This window comes from Exophiala aquamarina (assembly GCF_000709125.1).
Source record: "Exophiala aquamarina CBS 119918 chromosome Unknown aczIA-supercont1.1, whole genome shotgun sequence".
In the NCBI taxonomy this organism is placed as follows: Eukaryota; Fungi; Ascomycota; class Eurotiomycetes; order Chaetothyriales; family Herpotrichiellaceae; genus Exophiala; species Exophiala aquamarina.
Window position 1 is genome coordinate 1,321,128 of NW_013550587.1, and position 18,670 is coordinate 1,339,797.

At 50.2% G+C, this 18,670-nt stretch overlaps 6 protein-coding genes across 6 annotated transcripts; 2 read left to right on the forward strand and 4 right to left on the reverse strand.

Moving 5' to 3' along the window:
* Nucleotides 1–284: 284 nt before the first annotated feature.
* Nucleotides 285–3,104, reverse strand: A1O9_00485 (C-1-tetrahydrofolate synthase, mitochondrial; the record flags this gene model as incomplete). The annotated part of the gene is made up of 1 exon (XM_013409648.1): nucleotides 285–3,104. One exon carries the CDS (start codon nucleotides 3,102–3,104, stop codon nucleotides 285–287), a length of 2,820 nt encoding a protein of 939 aa, XP_013265102.1.
* A 714-nt stretch (nucleotides 3,105–3,818) lies between these two features.
* Nucleotides 3,819–4,984, forward strand: A1O9_00486 (eukaryotic translation initiation factor 3 subunit I; the record flags this gene model as incomplete). The annotated part of the gene is made up of 4 exons (XM_013409649.1): nucleotides 3,819–3,845; nucleotides 3,901–4,407; nucleotides 4,459–4,575; nucleotides 4,625–4,984. The coding sequence occupies 4 exons, from the start codon at nucleotides 3,819–3,821 to the stop codon at nucleotides 4,982–4,984; spliced, it is 1,011 nt and encodes a 336-aa protein (XP_013265103.1).
* A 2,454-nt stretch (nucleotides 4,985–7,438) lies between these two features.
* A1O9_00487 (uncharacterized protein) lies at nucleotides 7,439–8,692 on the forward strand (the record flags this gene model as incomplete). Its single annotated transcript, XM_013409650.1, has 1 exon — nucleotides 7,439–8,692. One exon carries the CDS (start codon nucleotides 7,439–7,441, stop codon nucleotides 8,690–8,692), a length of 1,254 nt encoding a protein of 417 aa, XP_013265104.1.
* A 3,549-nt stretch (nucleotides 8,693–12,241) lies between these two features.
* A1O9_00488 (uncharacterized protein) lies at nucleotides 12,242–12,622 on the reverse strand (the record flags this gene model as incomplete). The annotated part of the gene is made up of 1 exon (XM_013409651.1): nucleotides 12,242–12,622. The coding sequence occupies one exon, from the start codon at nucleotides 12,620–12,622 to the stop codon at nucleotides 12,242–12,244; it is 381 nt and encodes a 126-aa protein (XP_013265105.1).
* Nucleotides 12,623–13,491: 869 nt separating this feature from the next.
* A1O9_00489 (uncharacterized protein) lies at nucleotides 13,492–15,073 on the reverse strand (the record flags this gene model as incomplete). The annotated part of the gene is made up of 9 exons (XM_013409652.1): nucleotides 15,020–15,073; nucleotides 14,908–14,965; nucleotides 14,578–14,853; nucleotides 14,469–14,533; nucleotides 14,029–14,341; nucleotides 13,911–13,974; nucleotides 13,711–13,847; nucleotides 13,572–13,656; nucleotides 13,492–13,522 (listed from the first exon to the last, which is right to left on the reverse strand). The coding sequence occupies exons 1-9, from the start codon at nucleotides 15,053–15,055 to the stop codon at nucleotides 13,492–13,494; spliced, it is 1,065 nt and encodes a 354-aa protein (XP_013265106.1). The 5' UTR covers nucleotides 15,056–15,073.
* A 751-nt stretch (nucleotides 15,074–15,824) lies between these two features.
* A1O9_00490 (uncharacterized protein) lies at nucleotides 15,825–17,624 on the reverse strand (the record flags this gene model as incomplete). The annotated part of the gene is made up of 5 exons (XM_013409653.1): nucleotides 15,825–16,170; nucleotides 16,255–16,537; nucleotides 16,604–17,022; nucleotides 17,076–17,340; nucleotides 17,438–17,624. 5 exons carry the CDS (start codon nucleotides 17,622–17,624, stop codon nucleotides 15,825–15,827), a joined length of 1,500 nt encoding a protein of 499 aa, XP_013265107.1.
* Between the last annotated feature and the right edge of the window lie 1,046 nt (nucleotides 17,625–18,670).

An 18,670-nucleotide genomic window follows, 5' to 3' on the forward strand; every position in this document is an offset into this window, starting at 1 on the left:
TGAACTTTGATGTGATTCTTGAGCCTAGTACGAGACTATGACCAATGATGACTTGTTGGCAGAATGCCGAACTAGTAAAGGACTCCATGCAAAACGGCCAAAATGCTCCATTGAATAGTTCGGTCCATCGGAGGATTCAGATATGTTGTGTATCTGAGATCTCACATTGTTGAACCCATACAGACCCTGCTTAACACCATGTCTGTTGAACGTAGGGTATCTATTTTCTTGTTGAAAAATGCATGAATATCATTCAAATCATCTTTAAAGGCAGACAGAGCCGTCTAGAAAAGGCCATCAATCTCCCCAGTCTCGGGATCGACATCGACATTCAGGTATCCCGGTGCCGTTGGGAGACCCGGAATGGTTTGAATATCTGCAGCGAGTGCGTAGAGATAACCTGCTCCAACAGCCAGTCTCACATCCCTGATCGGGACAGTGAAGCCAGTCGGTGCACCCTTCAATGCAGGGTCGTGACTTAAAGAGTATTGGGTCTTTGCAATGCATATCGGCAGATTACCGAAGCCTTGCTTGGTGTACATGTCGACCTTCTTTTGTGCAAGTTCGCTAAACTCGACCTTTTCAGCACCGTACATTTCCTTGCCGATTTTCTCGATTCGTTCTTGAGCGGTACCCTCGAGATCATAGAGAAACTTGAAACTCTTTGGCTTGATCGAAGCCTCCATCACTGCCTTCGCTAGGTTAACTGCCCCAGCACCACCTTCTGCCCAGTGATTCGCCGGTACAGCTGCTTCTGCTCCTGCAGACAGAGCTTCCTCTTCAATAACTTTCATTTCCGCCTCAGTATCGGTTTCGAACTGGTTGATGGCAACTACCACTGGCACACCATAGGTTCTGGCATTGGCGATGTGTTTCTTCAAGTTCACGCAACCCGCACGTAGCATCTCGACATTCTCAGTGCGGTAGGCCGCAGGGAGCGGAGCACCAACATTTATTTCAGGGCCTCCACCGTGGACCTTCAAGGCACGAATAGTGGCAACGACCACGACCACATCAGGAACAAGCCCCGAGGCACGACATTTGATATTGAAGAATCGTTCCCCACCCATGGTGAAGTCGAATCCGGCTTCTGTTACCACAAAGCCTGCCTTTGCATCATGGTCCTCATCTGCCTCGGTTCCAGCAAGCTTCAAAGCCAACTTATCGGCCAAAACCGAGCTATTACCAATACTGATATTGGCAAAAGGTCCAGCGTGGACAAAGACTGGAGTTCCTTCTAAACTCTGCATCAGGTTGGGTTTAATGGCGTCCTTCATCAAGGCGGTAAGAGCACCACCGGCACCGATATCGTCACAGGTCACTGGGTCTCCTGATCTAGATGACCCGATGACCATGCGGCCGAGACGTTCACGCAGGTCCTTGAGACCACTGCTGAGGGCAAGGATAGCCATACACTCACTGGCGACGGAAATATCGAAGCCAGTCTCTCGAGTATGACCCTTTTCTGTAGGAGCTTGGCCAATTGTGATGCCTCTCAAGTGTCGGTCGTTCACGTCTAGGACTCGCCTCCAGGTGATGGTTTCAGGGTCAATGTCAAGTCTAGCAAATCGCCGAATCTCGTCATCGGTCAGATCATCAGGATTGGTCTTATCAATCCCAAGCTTTTTGAGTCTGCGGAACATAATGGGAGCAAATTCACGCTTTCCCTTTTTGGAGGGAACTAAGCGCTTGTACAAGGGGCCGTCTTTTTGGGTAGACTCGTGAAACATCCGTGTATCGATCGCAGCAGCCAGAAGATTGTTCGCTGCGGTAACGGCATGGACATCTCCAGTGAGATGGAGGTTGAACTCATCCATCGGAATAACCTGGCTGTAACCACCCCCAGCTGCACCCCCTTTAATCCCAAAAGTCGGACCCATACTAGGCTGCCTGACGTTGGCAAATGTCACTCTGCCAAGGTGTGCGCCCAGTGCTTGTGTTAAGCCCATGGTAGTGGTGGACTTTCCTTCACCTAAAGGTGTTGGGGTAATACCACTGACTAGGACATACTTGCCGTCCCTCCGGTGTTCTAATCTGGACAGTAATGAAAGGTCGACTTTTGCTTTGTACGCACCATGTGACTCTAATTCGTGGGGTGCAATCCCGACATCGCTTGCAACATGGGTGATCTGCCTGGGACGTTGGGCGCGTGCCACGGCAATATCGGATGGTACTGGGGATTGTAATTTGAGGGGCAAGGGTGTAATACGCCGGGATTTCAATCGCTCAAAGTATGATGAAGCTGAATCGACAACATTCTGCATCAGCATGGCCACAGTCATAGGGCCGACTCCACCAGGAACAGGTGTAATTTGGGAAGCGACTTCAGCAGCTGTCTCAAATTCCACGTCGCCGACCAGTCGTTGACCCGAGGCTTTTGTGGTATCGGCAATGAAGTTTGTGCCCACATCAATAACGACTGCACCGGGTTTCAACCAATCTCCCTTCACAAAGCAGGGTTGCCCAATTGCAGCAACCAAGATATCTGCCTGTCTGACGACATCAGGCAAATTGTTTGTCTTGGAATGGCAGACGGTAACTGTAGCGTCGGCATTTTTTAGAAGGTAGCTGACTGGACTTCCAACGATATCACTCCGGCCGAGAACAACAGCAGTTTTACCTTTGACTTCGACACCGCTCTCTTGGAGGAGGACCATGACGCCTTTGGGTGTACACGGAACGAAGAATGGCTTCCCACCTCTTTTGGCAAGCTCGCCGATGTTGGTTGCTCCGAAACCATCGACGTCTTTCTCATCGAGGACAGCAGACGTAATTGTATGTTCAGAAAGGTGCTCGGACAGTGGCAGTTGGATGAGGATGCCATGGACAGACGGATCATTGTTGAATTCTGTGATCTGTTGCAAGAGCTCCGGCTCCGAGATCGAAGAAGGAAGATGTATAAGAGCACAATCAATGCCAGCCTCTTGTGCTGCCTTCAATTTCATGCGGACGTATGTAGTTGAGTCTGGCCGATCACCAACCTGTATGATCTTCAGGGACGGCCGATAACGTGGATTTGCACTTTGCTTTTGCGCAATCTCGGCGGCTAACCTCTCCCTTATCTTCTGTGCAATGGCCTTGCCATCGATCTTGATAGCCGTCATGGTTGTTGTGGCTTTGGTGGACAGGCCCCGAGGCACTAGACTGGCTGCGAAAGTACCAAGACAGGGCGTAAGGGATACCTGGATTGACAAGCTGGAGAAGGATGATCTGGAGGAACGACACAGAGAGCACTGGGCCCCAACGAAGTGATTCCGGGGTAGGCTACGCGTTGAGCGAGCTCTTATGGGTTGTGGAGGACGCGCCAAAGGAAGAGAAGAGTCGAAGGGTAATATCGGAGCTGGGGAAAAGGTTTTGGAGAAAAATCGCACATGAGGTGCATGTGCACTTGCACTGCAAGCCTGGATTGATTTGCTGAGCATTCCTACGGCCAGTCACTCCGGAGATCAAGGGGAATAGCACACAATCCACGCCTCGGTGAAGGAATCATTGTATACAGATCGGTTAAAGGTTGAAACGGAGGTTCGTGCCCTTTCTTCTTCCCCTCTACCAAAGCTGGCAACGCATTGTCATAGAAACTACCCGCGAGTCATGCCATACGATGTGGGCAGAATCATGACTCATGAGCCCATTTGGAGAGCGCAGCCTTGGCATGAATTTTCCCACATCGCCGCCTTGGTCAGTCCTTGTGACGAAGAGGCCACTGACTCACACACACTCATCCTTCAGGAAAATAGACAAAAGGACAGAACCCTTCTCCCGGATACATTCTACGACGCTCAAGTTGATTTCTCTCCCAGGCGCCACAGAATTTGACGATGAGACCCATCCTCCTTCAAGGCCATGTAAGCCACCCGGTGAAAAAAATTACATTGTCACAGGACTAACGACGAGTCGTAGGAACGGTCTCTTAATCAAATCAAATTCAACCGAGAGGGTGATCTCCTATTTTCAGTAGCTAAAGACAAGGTCGTATGTGCTTGGTTCACCAGTAATGGAGAAAGACTAGGGACATACATTGGACATCAGGGCGCGATCTGGACGGTGGATATCTCCCCTGACAGCATACTCCTGGCCACCGGAGCGGCAGATAACGTCATCAAGCTGTGGAATGTTCAAACAGGAGAGAATGTCAAGACTTGGGAGTTTCCCACTGCTGTCAAGAGGGTGCAGTTTAGTGAGGATGGAAGACAGTTACTGGCTGTCACGGAAAAGCGAATGGGATATCTGGGCACCATCGTGGTGTATGACATTCGATATGGCGATGATCTGACCGACCAAGCCAACGAACACAGTGTGAAAATCACCTGCGAGGACAGCAAGGCCACAGTAGCTGGATGGAGTTACCTCGACAAATACATCATCTCTGCGCACGAGGACGGGACGGTAACACAGTGGGATGCAAAGGTACAGTAGATCCTGCTGGCTGGTAACATTGACGCTGATTCTTTTTGCCAGACTGGAGAATACCTGATGAGCATCGAAGCTCACGAGTTTGACACTACCATCAACGACCTGCAACTCTCACCCGACCGCACATACTTTATCACTGCTGGCAAGGACAAAACTGCTAGGGTAAATTGCCCTCGGATACTTGTGTATATGTATACTGACTCTCTGGCAGCTCATCTCATCGCGGGACTTGAGTATCATGAAGACATATGTCGCCGATACGCCGTTGAACACCGCTTCCATCACGCCCAAGAAGGACTTTGTCATTCTCGGTGGTGGGCAAGCCGCCATGGATGTCACTACAACCTCAGCTCGTCAAGGTAAATTTGAAGCTCGATTCTACCACAAGATTTTTGAAGATGAGATTGGCCGCGTCCGTGGTCATTTTGGTCCCCTGAACACCATCGCTGTTCATCCACTAGGCACTGCATATGCCAGTGGCGGTGAAGATGGATATGTGAGGATGCACCACTTTGACAAGCCCTATTTCGACTTCATGTACGAAGTCGAGCGAGAGCAAGCACGGAAATGATTTCTGCCATTCTACGATACCCCGCTGACGATGAGGAAATGAGATATTATGTATTAAGTGTATTCGCAGTTGTAGCTGCACCAAGTAGGGCAGCAAGGGGATCATCTATCCGCACTCACGACGTTCGGCGATCCAACTTTGAGCATCGGAGTCCAACAGTATTTCCACCCCTTATCCGCACAAACAAAAAGATTAGAGTCCCGCCAAGTTGTATCAACTTTGCTCCATAACAGGTTCTCAACAGAAAGCGATAGAAACCAGGGAGTGTAATGGATCTGAATATTCACGAACACAAAGTTGGGATATCACAGGCAGTTGATGTCGACATTGAATGAGGCAGTTCACCGCAAGCATCAATTCTATCGATCTAAGCTATCTCTTTTTACCAGAGGCAGTCCATCAAGATGATGACATACACTACTCACACAATCCTATTTCTTCTTCTCGCCGTTGTCCTCGCTGCCGGATCGTCCTTGATAAAACTTGGCGTCGACATTGCGCGACACCCTGCTCACGACGCTGGACATTACTTTCTTCATCAACTCCCCGTCCGTTGCTAGATTTGCAAAATGATTGACTTCAAGGGAGAGGCGCTGTCAAGCACCGGTCGAAACATAGGCAGAATCAAGGCCATGATTGTGCGTTTCGGCAGGCCTGCACGTTGGGATCTTAGCTTGCCAATGTATACACAGACTGGGACGCAGACACCCCATGTCCTCCACGATTGGCAAGGCCCAAGTTTGCAACTTCTTGCCGTTCCATATGACATCCATCGCATGATCTATCTCCGACGTGTCGAGCCCGTCATCAGCCTTGACTGTTCACTGATATGGACATTCCGAGCAAACGACGACTTCCTGTCGATCACGTCACTTTTCCGTGTATGTCGTCAGACTCGCGAGGAGTTTCTGCCGATCTTCTACAACAACGTCCTGGTCTCGATATATCCTAGGGCGCCTTTCTACAGATTCTATCGACACCTGCAGTGGCCTGCGATCCGTGGACTGCGGGAAATCCACTTGAGCTTTGATAGCACATCGGCCATGGTTGAGTGCTGTTGGAGGGATTTGCAAAAAGGCACCAATGCCCGGAGATCTATATCACATTCAGGTACATCCAAGTCTATCATGCTTGTGTTCCTTATCTCAACATGCTGTTATTGGAGGCACGAACTCAGCATGTTCTGCCAAATCTCCGTCTCTTCCAGGTGATAGAAACGTTACCGTCGTCGCTATCTTTCAACAATACTCAAGTCAACAATCCCATACGCACGGCAGCCACCGCGCACATGCGCTCGGCCAGGTTTTGGCCGGGACGAACCTCGAACAGCCTCCATTTCAAGGGAAATGAGGTGTGCACTAGAGTGATGAAGACGGGCTGCGAACCAGGCCTAGACAGACGATGCAAAGCAGCGGGCGTCGAGAACCCAATCTGGAAGTTTTAGTCCATGGTGATGGACTGGTTGTGGGCGTTGGATGAATTCGGTGGATTTTGTCGACAGCGTGCGGCGACTTAGGAAATAGGCTGCTGAGTCAGAAAATGCTCGCCTGCAACTTCTCTGTTTTGTTCGATTGATTCCGACTGTGTCGCTCCTTCTTCGTATCCCGCACTTTGGTCTGTTTGTGGTTAGTCATCCGCTCTTCCCCCACATTCTGGTCAACGCCCTTCGCATCGCCATTTTTCAGCGATCGAAGCTCTTTATCCGTCACCACTCTCTTCTCGAGTGTCGTAGAGTCTTGGAGCCCATGGGATTTGGACAGCATCTCGACCAGCTGATCTTCTCAGACTCTTGCTCTTCGATTCGTCTGACTTCCATTTCTATCGAAATCTCATCCTTCTCGAGCTTTTCTTGGCTAAGGCGTGACATAGGCCATGTGGACCTTTGTGTGACTCAACGCATCGTCGTATGTGCATCTTTTACGCTGCGCTGCGGAGAACTCGAGCAGCCTGTCCCAGCGAGCCTATCACAACGCGTATCACCGAGCAGCTAGGCAGCTAGACAGCTGTAGCTAGACCGCTGCGTCTCACCCAGAATACTTTGAATCCCCTCGTCAATTTCTCTGCCCTTCTTGTGGCAGGCAATTACAGCAACGGTTTCTGGCCGACTCTCAATCTCTCCGAGCTTGTCTAAGACGAGAATAATCCACAGCACGAGTCGGCCCATCGTTTTACGGCATATTGCATGGCACCAATTTCTTTGAATTGAATACAATTCTTCCCCTGTTCCGCTGATGTCTCAGAGCAGCCTCATTGTAGATGAACAGACTTGCTGAATGGGAGCTCGAGAATTGGTGCACGAAGCCAAAGTTACATGAGCCCAATATAGGAGCGCCATACGAATGTAACAGGTCACTAGTTGTGGTTTTGACGCACATTTTCAACAATATTGCCCTAGCCTTGTAGCCAAGCTGCCGAATTTCACAAACCCCAGAGTCGCAGAGGTCCACCAACAAGATGGCAACGACAAAGACCGATTTTTCGACACCAGACATTCCCATGTCGGAGGCGGTGTGGCATGTATCGGCCTGCACCACGATCAACGCTCCAGCTTCGTTAGTCTTCCGCACCCTTCGCAATACCGAGACTTGGAAGGACTGGAATCGGTGGATTCCGCGTGTCACGATTACCGATCAGCCGGATGACGAGGATGACGCCACTCTTGCGGAGATTGAAGAACTCGTCCGCAATACCTCTATTGCGGTCAACTTTGACTCGGATCTCACTGATGGTGCCGCCATGCCTGACCCTGAGCCGCCACGCCGGGGCAGTCTGGGATGGGGTGCTCATTTGGCGCATTCTGGCGTTCCGAGTCTGAGCCCCCCACCAGAGCAGATTCGTACATCGCGAGAACGCCCGCGCAGTTCAGAGGGTATGGTATTGCCCCCGGTGACACGGCAACGGCTGGCTTCCAATGCAAGTAAAGTGTCTAAACAGTCGGAAAATGAAACATCACGCAACAACTCCACCAATGGAGGACTACCTCGTGTCCAGAAGTTCCAAGCAGCTCAAGACGCCAGAAAAGCCTCAGTGGCATCAGGGATGAACGATTCAACGCCAAACAGTACCGGTGTCATGCTTGACTTGCCAGGAAACACATCCGTACTTCTCCCAGCACCTCGCAATACCGGTGCTACAGCACTTGCGCTTGCGCAGCAAGATGGCCGCCGCAAAAGCAGCGCCAGCGGATTCGCAGAAAAGAAACGCTTGCACGTGAATGCGCTGTATGGGGAACCCAGCGTGCGAATCCAAGATGGCACGAAAATGACATTCCACGTCAAGATCAAGATACCATCCAGCGCGGAAATACGCGATCAAAATGTCTCGGTGATTGAGGTATCACGACCGGACGATCCTCTGGACAATTCGGGCCCTCGGGATCTCAAGCGCATCCAGACACATACTGTTAGCAAGTCCGGAGTCTATCGGCTCGTTTGGTCGATGGATACCAAGTACAATCCGCCAAAGTCATACCCTAAATTCCTGCTACAGGCACAGAGGGTGCACGAGATCCGACCGATCGTGGCGGGAGATGGGAAGGAGATGTGTGAGTATTGGCAATGGGAGGCTCAAAAAGGTCTTCTGGCGAAGCGAGGCAGGAAAGATCACTTTACGTATTACGAGCAGAGAATGGTGGAATGGGGGAAAAGGCTAGGTGATTTCTGCGAGAGTATGGGTGGTGCTGTCGAGAGGAGGGACTTTGTCTCATGAAGACAGACCCAAGGATGCTGGGAGGAGGTGAAACATGAGCTGGACGACCGAATGAACAATATTGGGGGTTGGCGGGATTTTACACGACTGTCTTAATTCAGGGTGGAGTTTCAGTGAGAGTGGGGAGCGAAAAGGGGGTTGGAGGTTCGTTCGCAAGGCTGAGCCTCTATGATGATTATCGTTCCGCCAAATCGACATACAGCTCCCTTTGCCCCACAAGGTCTAGCGCAGCTCAGGCGCCACAATACTCGCGGCCAGGTAAGATTCAGCTCTGCATGGCCAGAAGAGCAGCAGATGCGCCTTCGACGGAGCAAGGCGTTTGCATAATCCGGCAAAAAGAATTACCGTGGCTCAAAGGACCAAACTTGACCACGAAAACTAACGCCTGCATCCTAAGATACGAATCCGCGGAAAGTGCGGGGTTTGCGGACTGGGATGCGTACAGAGTTCTCGGGCCTGTAAGGGAACGCGGAATCTCACGGATGTGAGTGTCATGTTGAACAGGTGACCTTGACAAAGAGACAAGGTCGGGCAAGGTCGGGGCGAGGCTCAGGCGATGCTATCGTGGAACCGTGAGCAATGAGAGCCAGCCGTTACCTTGGACAATGAGGGAAGACTTGAGATCATCGGACCAGAGTCAAAGGATGCAACACACAGACAACTCGAGCACGCCCTGAACTCTCGCCGGGTTGGACTTGAGATATCACCGAGGTTGAGCTGGAGTTATGCACATCGACGGAACAGAAACATAGACGAGATACGACTGACGGGCCCAGGTACAATAGTTCGAGTAATTAGGGGCAAGGCACAGCGGAACACTTCATCAGGTAGCGCAAATTAATTCCTCAAGTTTCTATCATGTCCATCACCAGCACAACGATTCCTCACTTCAAACACAATTGACGATGCTACCGAGGCACCACTGACGTCTACCAATTCCGGTTTCCTGTCAGCACTCCCTTGGTTTCCTCACTCGATTGACACCAACAAACCAACTGGGGCATCAATCCTCGCTGAATCATGCGGCCGCACAACCTCCTCGACCCGTTCCCGACTCAAACCCAGTTGCACGCTCCCTGGACCCCTCTGTTTGTGCGAGTGATGTAGTTGTCGCGGATCGCGGATTCTGTGATATGCTGCTCGGTGACGTGCAGTAATCCCCTGACCCACAGGCACTGTCGGCGTTGGTCTTGTTGTTTGTGGTGTTGTTGTCGATGCTTCTGATGATGTTGCTCCCACGCCGTGACCTTCCATTCCATGATCTCCGCGCCCATGTAAAGCTTACTATGCTTTCCGTTCCCTTACTCCGTTGGTCTCGCTGTCGTCCTCGGGCAAAGCCTGGATAGCTCGGTCATACACGCAGTGGCGAAGTTAGGGAGCAGGTGGCGCTCCCTCGTTCTCAAATCTCGGGGTCTCAGCATTCTTCCTGCGGACTTTCGAACCTTTGCCGGCGGAGCGTCTGGCACATTTACATGGTCACCGAGGGCTCTTATGCGAGTGAGAACATCTTCTTAAGTTTTAGGGGGATAAGTCTCGCAATTCAGTGGGCTCAGGGTGGTGCCCTGGCTCTCTGTCACGCCACGGGAGCTCGTCTTCATAAATTTGAGAGGTTCCTCTGAATGCGCATCTGTCCCTATTCTGAATTCGAAAGCTGTTGGCGAATATCCCCAGGTACGAATTTCCTGTCCTCAAGGTGATCCCTATTCTTAGCTCCCAGTGTCGCTCGGCCTCTAGTTATTTTTGGGCATCGAACGTGCTTTGAGAGCCTAGTCTTACCGTGTAGACATAACTGGCTGCCTCGTAGGTGGCTGCAAGGGTCAGCGCCTGGCCTGGCTAGTGTAAAAATTAATGGAAGAGGCTACCATGCCCTTTTCCTAGCCATCAATGTCTTGGAACAGTAGTAAAAATAGTGGTGACGGATGTGCTACTAAACTTTTAAGTGGTTAGGTCTAGATGCTGTACAAGTTTTCCATTCTCAGGCTTCTTAATTTCTAGATCAGCTATCCTACCATTTACCCATATGGACATTGTGAAGTAGGTGACAACCTTTGTGAATGAATCCGTTTCCCGGATTGAAGCAACATGTCTCGAAACTCGTTGACACCCGAAACTTTTGCAGATGTAGCAATCCTCCAGCATATGCACATCTCACCGTGTGGAAACCAAGTCGTTTGCGTATTGAAACCCGCATCGCGATCAAATGAACATGCACTATCGTCGATATGGATTGCCGCGGTTGGAGTGAGGTATTCTGGAGACAAGTAACGTCCGGGATTTTGCAGGACACACAAGTAGAATGGACACCTGATGGCCGCATTTCTTTCCTCTCTGACCGACAATGTCGCGGCAAATTGTCGACTCTCTTTCTCCTCAACCGGGAGGGGGACGAAGAGCCGCAAGCAATATTGTCCACCACACCCATCGTAAGAGATCTCGGCGTGGTCGTGGAGCCCGAACGGTCAGCATATTGCATATATCAGTCGCGACGAGATCGTGCAAGAAAGCGATGTCAAGCTGCATGAGGAAAGTGATGCAAAGGTTTACGGGAAAGATTGGCCATTTGCCAGGTTGCGATGTCTCGATATCTCGACAGGGGTGGTCAGAACAGTCGTGGAAAAGGCTGCCCATGTAACAGGATATGTGTAAAATCAAGATTCCTCACGGATCTTATACGTAACGCATGAGAACATTGAGCCTGATTCGACTGGTTACAATGGGTCGAAGTTCGAACAAGTTGAGCTCTCCACAGGACAAATGTCATCATATCGCGGACATTCCTGGGCTCACGGCGGATCTGGAATGCGAGGGATCAAACGTCTACTTTCGAGCTGGAGTAGTACCCGAGCATGCAAGTACATCTTGGATGGCCTATGTCATTCAATTCACCAGGGTCAATGGTCAAAGCATGCCTATGGTGATGATGATTGCGCAGCCCAGATCCGCCGGAGTGGGTGTCAGTCGACGGCCACACTAGTGCGATCGGGTTTGAATGATCATTTGCACCTCAACAACAAGGAAATCCTATAAAGTGATTTGCACGAGTAAAGACAGGTCCGAATGAGTGTCATTTTGGGACGACAGGTCTGTGAACAATTTCAACAATGGCTCGCTGTGCTCCGCCAGTTGATGTCTCAAATGCTTTGTTCTACTGGCCCTGACCGCCCCAGTTTTCAGTAAAGTCCATCGACCCAGATTGAGAATTCGCTGCCTGACACGCACAATATCAACTTAGCAACTCCTTCTTCCATGTCTGTACGTTCTGATGACGGTGCGGTGGCTCGACGGTGGAGTCATTGGGGATCACGAAGAACTGTCGATAGTCTTCCCCACGAACCCAGATCCCGCAGTGACCGATCGACAGAAGATCCCAGTTGTCGCTGCAAGGAGAAGGCGGCACCTCATGTTCGGAGTGCCCAGGACGTACCAGGACCCTCGGGCGAAATAAACCAACCGTTGTCTGAGAGTGACGTTCCGATCCTCATTTTCAGCCATACTGTATGGTCCCCGTCGAAAAGACGTACCGCCCCAAGAAAACGTCCTACGGCAGCCTCATCTTCCTGGCCAAGCGATAAGTGGCCAGATCTCGGCGATTTTACCCTGCGTGAACTGGAAGAACACGTGTTCGTAGAAGACCGTACGGCGTCCCAGCGCTTGTTCGCTTTGAGACTCATGGCTTAATCTGAACCTTGCTGACACCATGCCGTTTAGATCGGTCAACACGCCGATAGGCTCCACCACCAGCATCTCAACGTCGAGACGGAAGTCGACCAAGTCACGAATTATATCATTTATCATTCTGCCATATGCTTTGGCGGTCATCGGTGGCTTTGAGTTGTAGATGACATTGTCGTGGACGAATTCTGGCAGTTGTGCGAATTGCTGCTTGCTCATACAAACTGCGTATGCGGAACATATCGCACGAAGGTCCATTGAGTCCAGTGCAGATCTATACCACGGATGCTGCACTCCGTGCGTAGGAAAAATCGAAACGTGGCCAGAAGCATGAGTTCAGGGTCTCAGACTATTTGATTAAATCATCTGGACTTGAGGTCGCTCTGCGCCTCTCATGATCGACCATTTGATCGGGCCCCAACCCGAAAGGCTAGTCCGAGATCAAATTCGGCGAAATAAGCACATGTGCGTTGCAGAGATGGGCGGCAGAAGTGCAGAGGTAGAGCTCCTCCTAATCTGCCAAGTACGCTGGACTAAATATACGTTGAAGACACAAGTGCTGCACAACCGTCTTGCGCATTTCAATGAGTTTCCTAACAACCATGGCAGCAACAGTAACTACTCTAGCTCCGAGACTCGCCATTTGAAGTCAAATCTCAACTTCGGCTTCTGGAATTCTAAGGCATCCACTCCTATCCGGTTTCACCGGAATAGCAAGGCCGTAGCCAGCTAGAGCTTGACAGATCTGTTGTCCACTCTTCCGTCTGAACTTTGTAGACATATGTTAGGCGGACTCACGCCCCTCGACCCCATTCTACTTGATTACAGTTAACAATGGTAGCGTGTCTAGTCAGTCAAATTATATAGGTAATCCAGATTTGGTTCCTGAGTGCTGAGTACTTTGGGATTCGTCGAATTGACGAACTGCACCATCCTTGAGGTATCTCGCAACCATCCTACATTCCCTTCAAGTAAGCACGTATCGATTTTATACATACTTCGACTACATGGTATGTATGCCATTTGCCGATCTCACATCTTTCCTCGAGACTAGGTCAGCATTGACCATCATAATGGAGAAGATATTCTATTTCAGGTTGTGCTAGTATATCTTTACTTCCAATTACTCAGGGCAGGTTAAAGTCTACCAATATTCGTCTGTACATGTCAGAGGTTGCGACAGTAATTCACGTGTAACATCACTTACCCTGCCACTTGCCCGTTCTTCAATTTTTGTACAGCCTCATTGAACTTTCCCATCCCAACCACAGTCGGCTCAAGGTGGAGCTTTCCTACCATCAATGATTAGTACCGTCATTTTGTACGTGACCTCTCAGCCCTCTCACCACGTCTCGCAAAGTCTAAAGTCTTTGCTATATCTATTCTGCTGCTCGATAAGGTGCCCTTGATTGACTGATTCCTCAAACAAAGTCGAGTAGGGTCAGTGTCAATGTGATATTTCCCCTTGGGTGGCAGTCCAATGCTGTGTCCAAGTTCGTAAGTTGATTCTCCTCAACATCTGCAAGTCGCAGCAGGTGTTACCTACCACATAATCACACCGCCGGCACGGGAACCAAGATAATCAAGTGAGACAGGATAAGACTGGACCGCTGCTAAAGTCAGTCTCATTTGCCAGAGCTATCCTGGCCTTGACAAACACTTACCAGTGACAAATACACCATGAGCACCACCACCGGTGATTTCCAGGACCCGCTTGACGGGGTCTCGCTCCTTCAGAAAGTCGATAAAATCCTCCGCCCCGAGACTCAGTGCAAGCTTTCGGCGATCATCCCCAGTATCTACCACCACTGGTCTGATGCCCAGGGCGCAAGCCAACTGCACACCTTGAATACCTGTACCGCCGCCTCCTCCCGGGAAAACTGCCCAGTCGCTGGCCCGGAGCCCCGATTCTTTAAGGGAAGAATACATAGTGCTAGCAGAGCACATTGCAGGCCCGGCCACATAGTCGGAAACCCCCTAAATGTCGTCTTAGTCATGGTCGATCAATATAAGCTGTCGCAAGATACCTCTGGGATCAGCTGTTTCGCGACCAGTCTGTCAGTTTCTGATCGGCAAGGACAAGAACGTGTACTTATGGACTCACATGTGCAAAGCTTTCCGGAACGGCGCAATACTGCATGTAAGTTCCTGTAAGTATCAACATATTTTCTTTCAATTTGTGGACAGTCTTGGTGTACCGTCTACTGTGCCACCTGTATAGATGGCTTGTTGGCAATAATTCTCCCTCCCCAACTTACAGTACTCGCAAAGATTGCAGGTATTGTGGATGGGACCATATGCAGCACGTTGACCAACCTTGCAGCTCCTAACACTCTCGCCAATCTTCACAATTACCCCAGCACCTTCGTGGCCGGCACAAGACAGGCCCATCTCCGACATTTTGGGAAAGGCCCAGTCGTTCATCATAAAATGAACATCGGTAAGGCATAACCCTGTCACGTTGAGCTTAATGAGAACTTCAAATGGGCCTGGCAACACCGTGGTCAGCCATTGAAACGCAAGATAAGCGAAGGTAGTCCGACCGATTTTAGGCACGGGAAGTTTTTCCACCGCCACGAAGAAATCTGGACCTTCATTTTTCTGTCATTTTGTAAGTCCTAGGTCTACTATGCCAGATTGTCGAAAGCCACGCACGACAACAGCCCCCCAACAGTGCGTTGGGATCTCCATAACTGCTTCGGTCGCTTCTTTAAACACAACTGCTAAGTTATTCAAAGCTGTCAGACACCGACTGAAGTGCCTTAAATTGAGTAGAGGTGTAGTGCTTGCTACAAAAACCTAGTTGAAATACGACGACGGCCGCAGGGCTGGAAAGGCCTAGAAAACTCTAGAGAAACGTCTAGCAAATCATTGGAGTCCCAGTCAATGATCAAGCTGGTCAAAATTGCATGAATCAATACAATTACTAGGTAGCATTGCTTCGCCGCTAACCAAGCGGGGAAATCCCTTGTTATCATACTCTTTCGCCGAATGGGACCAAGACAAGGTTCATGCTAAAAAAAACAACATATACGTATGATAGACTTGACTTGACGCCTGTACGTTGGGCTAAAACGACATCCGTCTTACTAAGGTGAAAAAGAGGCAGTCAGAACACGCCCGCTGGTTGAAACTTCACGGGAACGAAGGTGGGAACGAAGATTTTTCGAGATTTCAACACAGATCATGTGGATTCATACTTCTGCTCGCCATACTTTATGCTTGGGCACAACATTGACTTTGAAGTGATGTCAGTAGTCTTATTGATCTCCTCTTTCTCTACCCAATCGTGCTCTGTCGTTCCACGGTGTTGAGTGTCTCATGCGTGGTAGGGACTGTGTACCAACATCACCCGACCATGCTTACTGGCTTGAAATTCAATAATGAACATGAGTTTTGCGACTTCCCTCCAGAAACTACATCGTGTTCTCAGGTAGTTGAGCCATTGGCACAGTGGATCTCAAATGGTGTGCGTGAGCTCCGATACATCTGTATGAAAACCAAGAGCGCGTTTCTTCTCACTGAACTCGCGTTCCATCTTGTATGCCAGACGGCTGTCACTCGCAAATAGAATATCAAGCTCCTCCAAGTGCCGCTTGGCTGTCTCGACATAAAACAGCCACACAGGGATGATTTGCAGGAAGTTCATGACCGCAAACATGATGAAAACCCACCATCCCACGGCACTAATGACGTACGGGATAACCTCATTGATGACTGCGCCCCAAAAGGCAAACGACACCATCGACAAAGAAACCCCTTTTGCTCGTGTTGCGAGGGGGAAGACCTCTGTAGGATAAACCCAGCTGTGATGGACACAAGTCAGGGGATTCATCGTAAGGAAAGGGGCGGCTGGGGGGTTGCAGTATGGCCTGAAGAGGAAAACTTACCAGCATGTGATCCACGTACTGCCGAAGCCGCAGGTGTATAAGAAGACAAAGACCACTACCGCAGCACCATATGCTTTCTTCTTGGTCAGTTGAGTCTCCGGCGTATTGATGGCTACCCTTGCCAGAGGTCCTGCGATAAGTAAAGAGGTACCCATGACCAATAAACCGGCCAACATTAGCTTTCTTCTCCCAGCCCGCTCCACGAAGTACATGCCGATTGGTACACTGCATGTATAGGATATAAAGTTGAAACCAGCCAGCATTGCGGGCAAATTGCCAGTGACTAGAGGGAATGGTTACGATCAGTCATCTGATCGTCCAAGTTGGAGGTTTGAACAAAAGCACTTACATCCACTGAGACCGAAGATGATTGGCCCATAGGCGGCGATAGCATCAGGACCACATAGTTTCTCCATGGCCTGGATACCGATCGCAAGGCCGACGCGACGGCGGGTATGTAGAGCATCCTTCTTCCATAACATGGAAATAAAACCATGAGCCGAGGATTTCGCCTCGATACGAATAGCCTCCTGGATTTCAGCTAACTCTTGCTCAATCGCCTGATCCGAAGGCCGAAGTCGACAACGACCGAGGATCTCTCTAGCCTCTTCTAGTCGGCCCGTTTTGGCTAAGTGACGGGGTGTCTCGGGGAAAAAGTTGGCGGCAACAATGATGAAAAGTAGAAATACCATCTGGAAAGCCTGTGGAAAGCGCCAGGCAAATTGTGGAGATCGAGTCTTGAGACAAGCATACTCCATCCAGTAAGTCCTTTTTGGCGTTAGTACAGGGGTAATACTGGGCAAGCGATCTGAGTGTCTTACATGGTTGCCCCAGCCACACACATGGTGAACTGCACGGAAACATACGCGCCGCGAAGATTGTAGTCGGCGATTTCTGACGTCCAAATTGGTGCTATGGTGTTGAGGTGGCCGCAACCTATACCGCTGATTATACGTGCACAGACCATCCAGGAGAAATTCTGGGCCGAAGTCAAAAGACAGGCTCCCAAAATTCCCCAGACGCATCCGAGTTGAATAGATTTGAGCCGTCCGATTTGGTCAGCATAACTGCCGGCCATGAGAGCACCTGTGCAAACACGCTCGTCAGTGATTTCACTTCATGTGATTGAGATTGCCCCATGTCTGGCAAGGTATTGGAAGATAGACATGAGTGGCAGTAATACCTATGAGAAAGCCCAGAAACCAAAAGCTCACGATGCCGCCCACTCGCGCGGCGTCCCTATTCGTTCCACCAGCGGAATCCATGTGCTCCAGATAGTCTGGGTTGATGTTCACAAGACTCATCACGGCAGCATCATAGCCGAAAAAAAATAGACAGGTTCCTGCAAGGGACAGGATGCATGCCACCATGGGCATGCCTGACAGCTTCAAGCATCTTGACCGTGAATAGCCCCCGGGTATGTATTTTGACCAGGTAGGCTCAGCTGAATGTTTGAAACATTAGTAAAGACATCTCATGACGCAAGACGAAGATTGCATTATACCTTGAAAGTATTGTTCGGTGACGTTGATGTTGGGCTGGACGTCATCCGTATGCCTAGCTTCCACCTTTTCGTCGGCCATCTTGCGAGATCAGCAAGTTCTCAGATTGGAAGAATGTGGTCCAAGGTTGACGAATAATGTTGAGGATTAAGCAGTAAAATCGTGAATAACCCAAGATCTTAGCACAACAATATTTCTGTCGTGTCAAGATCGAGCCTTCGAGGAAATTTAGAGAGTAATGTAGTCTCTGGCAAGATGTGTGCTCAATCCCTTGTGTTGAGATCGTTTCCGGTCAGGGTAAACAGGCTTGCCAAGTCCGTGCGTATTGAAATCTGGGGAGCGGGGAAAGCGGATGGAGAAAGGTCACACCAAATTTCGGCAAAGATTCATCGTTTTGGGTCTCGGTCCAGTCCGAGCAGTATCTGAGCTCCTGGCTGAAGCCCAACACGTAGAGAAATGGGCAGGAGAGGCAGGGAGCGGGATACTGAGCCCCGCGAGCGCTGCCATAATGGTACGTCAATATTCGCCGAAATGTCTCCACCGGGTACCTGACAGGGAAATTCTTGAATCCAGATTCAGCCGGCCGGGTTTTGCAAAGAGCCGTAAGCCGGTGGTCAGTGAGACCGCCACGCCAATCATCGTCACAAGCGTCAGCCCAACACAAATCTACAACGCGTGGCACGGAGAACACGTTAATTGAGTGGAGAGACAGTGGTGCCGTGGCGCATGACTGGGTTCTCACTTTTCTATCTTGTGGACTCGTGTACACAGTAAAGAATCTCGAAACCCACTGCGCGCGGAAACGTATTCGGCGAAGATTCCTCTGGATCGTTTCCGGCCAAAGTATAGCATCACGACTTGGACACGAGTGTAGCCTTAGAGTCAGACCTTGACCGCCATGACAGCTTTCGACG